At 38.6% G+C, this 3,683-nt stretch overlaps 1 protein-coding gene across 1 annotated transcript in view; it reads right to left on the reverse strand.

Annotated features, from left to right (window-relative positions):
• Window positions 1-3,683, reverse strand: part of Smp_098980 (hsda/sda1, putative) — a gene marked incomplete at both ends in the record, with an annotated part of 20,980 nt that overhangs the window by 10,391 nt on the left and 6,906 nt on the right. The window contains one exon of the mRNA XM_018791221.1: window positions 1,806-2,021. Within this exon, the coding sequence (XP_018645558.1) occupies window positions 1,806-2,021 (216 nt within the window). The remainder of the gene's footprint in view (window positions 1-1,805; window positions 2,022-3,683) is intronic.

The following is a 3,683-nucleotide window of genomic DNA, read 5'->3' on the forward strand; positions in this document are numbered from 1 at the left end:
AACTATGAAAATACTAAATCTCCACAAAAAACCCTTCTGATAATAATAATAAGACAATTTATCCCAAGACTTTATTTATTTATTACTTATTTGAACACAAATACTAGTACAAAGGGGCACCGAATACATATGTGCCAAGTCACTTGATTTGTATGTGGGCTGTGATATTGCCCAAGTGCCCAGACCGAAGCAGATAGTTTCCTTAGGGAGCCATACTCGGAGCCTTCGACCTAACGGTCTGACCCACAAGGCAGTGGAACAACGTCAGGAGATGCAGTTTCATGGTAGCCGGTGACCAACAAAAGGTTCATGCGCCATTCGTTTCCTCAGGAGACTGCAGTCCATATGCACCATTGTTTTGGAATCAGGGTTTTCCAACTCCCCCTAGGTGGGTCCTCCACATCGACCAACCCGGTCAAAACCTCAGACATTCGTTTTCGTCCTCTGAATTTGGTGAACAACACCCGTGGTGCGAGAAGGCAGTGAGTAGGACTTTCCTGTCAGTGACTGCATACGCGTGGCCATGTGAGAGCATTTCGAGGATGATGGTGTCAAATATAAACAAAAACTATCGTCCTGTCATAAATCTACATTAGATGAAACAATTGTTTTATACTAATAGGTTTTGTTACTTCATCCACATAATATATTTGAATTCCAATTAACGGCTATTGATAATCTTCCCACTGAACTCGAATCTATCCGCTGAAAACAACCAATCATTTTCAAGTGGGTTACTGATGATTTTTGTAGTTAATAGGAGACTAAACATCTACACTAAGATAGGTACATAACTAAAACTATCATTATCAATTTAACGGAGTGCAAGGAGATAAAAATCCCAATTTTTAATGATACATTGCATGTCACAAATAAGCATGGTTAGTTTTATGCAAGACGTTTCATTAATGGCTTGAGAAAAAAGCACAACACATATGTATGAATAGTTGATAGTTGACTTCAAACCATAAAAAACGAAAAAACGTCAAACAACCGATACAAGAGGGGAAAAATTGTGAATACCGTTCAAGGAATTATGGAGAAAATCTTGGCTGAAAGTAGCAATAATTTGAATTGTGAAACTAAAACCCGACTGGAAATTGTTACCAAGTTATACAACAGTCAATCACCAATCATGTAATCAGTATGTTGCAGTGAAGTGGTGGTATATTGGTGGTTTTAAAACCTTATGCTTCTAACCAATATGTGAGAAATTCAAGCCCAGTTTCATACACTTTGGGTCTGAATATCCGGGTAACATATGCCCGTACTTCGTGAGTTACATTATTTTACTCTCGCCTTCTAGATATTCAACACATTAATGCAACCATCAGTTTATGAAACCAATATACCCTACTTAACTTATTTCCAAAAACAGATTGGTGAACTCAGCTTTCAACCCCGCTCTAAGTATGAAGGATAGTGATGACACTCCTTCGCCCGAACCGAAGTAGGTGAATCGGAACCTACGACTTGATGATTGTAATTCAAAAACCTTATTTATCGGGCCATCGCTAGGACTAAAACGCCAGCAAGGACTGACCAATTCAATACTTATTATTAAAAGCAAAGAACCTCGAACAATGACAACAGGACAACGGTAGCATGGTGATTAGAGCACTCAACTTTCAACCACCAAGTGACGGTTTCGGGTTTAAACAACTATGCAGCTTTACTAGCCCTCAAATACAGAAAAGTATGACTTAAAGCCGAGTATACATGTTTGTGCTCCGTTATCAGGCTTCCACCCCTTTTCCATCTACCATACAAATAAAATACTAATTCACAATTTCACACAAACTTACTTGCCGATAAAGTCGTATAATGGATCGTGCTGCAGCGACCACATTCTTATTTCTATATGATCGATACTGAATTAAATCAGACAATAAATCTTTGGTAACTGCATACGGGCAACGCAAACATATCTCACGTACTGAGTTTAATCCAACCGCTATTGCTTCGGATGAGGCACGTTCTGTAATAAAATTATCAGCGATTACTCGTATTAAGGGTTCCATTACCTATAGCAGAAAATATATTTGTCGTTGTGAAGAGATAAAGAAAAAATACAAGACTTCAGTAATTGTTCCTTAATAAATTGGCTACTTTATCTATCACAAACTATACATTATATTCTACTCGTTAAGATTTCAGTTTGTTTAACCCGCTGAAGGTCCTCAAACAATGCATTTTCCCGTGTCCAATAATACTTCCTAACCACCGCCTCGTCGCCCTTTTCATTATGATAACTTTTTAGGCCATGACAGTCTGTTTTGATGAGCAATATGGACGGGTATAAGAGTAGGATGGAAGAAAGCTAAGGGTATTCATAGCAAGACGTAACAGAAGATAGTAAAAACACAGATCGGTGGTGTGAGCCATGTCAGTAAGTGTAGACTACTTGATTGAGGTCTGAGCAATAAACCTGATCAGTGTTGGCAGACCTCAGATGAAAAAGTCTAAAACCGGACTCAGTAGCATGCACGCTTCCACGCTCTGTATTCCTCCCCAAACCATGGGTTTTGAAATGATGGTATACTTTATATTCCGTAAATTCATTCCCCCAATTTCAAATTGGTTAATAAGACAATAAACAACACAGGAATTGTCAGAGTTTATCAATATAATACCGATTTAGCGATGGATGATTATGATAAGAATTGCATACTTCAAGTGGTCTTCAACACGATTATCCGCTTTCCCAACACTACATAACTTTTTCATACATAATTTTACTTATCCCTGTTGCCCGTCGTAGAGCAGCATAGGCTGTTCCCTAACATTCTCCACCTAACTCTCTCCTGCACAATTCTTTCCAGTTGTTTCCGGTTGCTATTCACTCCTTTGATATCTACTTCCGATTCCCGATGCAATGTGTTCCTTGGTCTTCCTCATTTCCTTTCTTCTTCTTCTTCTTCTTCAGGATTTCAAGTTGACACTTGCCTCGCGATATAGTTTGATGATTTCAGAAATATGTGTCCTATCCACTTCCAACATCTTTTCCTAATCTCCTGTTCAGTTGGAAGTTGGTTTGTTCTCTACCACAGTAGACTGTTGTTGATGGTATGCGGTCGAGGGACATTGAGTATCTTGTGTAGACGATTGTTTATAAATACTTGTTTTTTCTTTGATGATGGTTGTGGTAGATCTCGAAGTTTCAGCTCTAAAGTATAACTGTCTTATCGTTCATATTGAAGATTCTTACTTTAATGTTGGTTGACAGTTGTTTTCAGTTCCATATGTTCTTCAACTGTAGGAATGCGACCCTTGCTTTTTCAATCCTTACTTTGATGTCTACATCAGATCATCCTTGTTCATTGATGATGCTGCCCATGTACGTGGAAGTCTCTACCTCTTCGAGAGCTTTTCCATTAAGTATGATTGTGTTGGTGTTCTTTATATTGTATTTGGGGATGTTGCTTGTGTATGTTCAGTCCTACTGATGCAGACGTTTCTGCTACACTGGTTGTCTTGACCTGCATTTGATTGTGTGTATGGGATAGAAGCGTCAGGTCATTTGTGAAGTCCAAATCATCTATTTGCATTTCAGCTATCCATAGTATTCCGTGATTCCACTTAAAGTCCATGAGATTGCATTTCGTGCTTCTTTGAAGAGCATCAGAACGACTCCCTGAGTGGAACTAGAAAAAAACTGTCAACCAACATTAAAGTAAGAATCT

Source organism: Schistosoma mansoni (genome assembly GCF_000237925.1).
Source record: "Schistosoma mansoni, WGS project CABG00000000 data, chromosome 3 unplaced supercontig 0141, strain Puerto Rico, whole genome shotgun sequence".
Classification (NCBI taxonomy): Eukaryota; Metazoa; Platyhelminthes; class Trematoda; order Strigeidida; family Schistosomatidae; genus Schistosoma; species Schistosoma mansoni.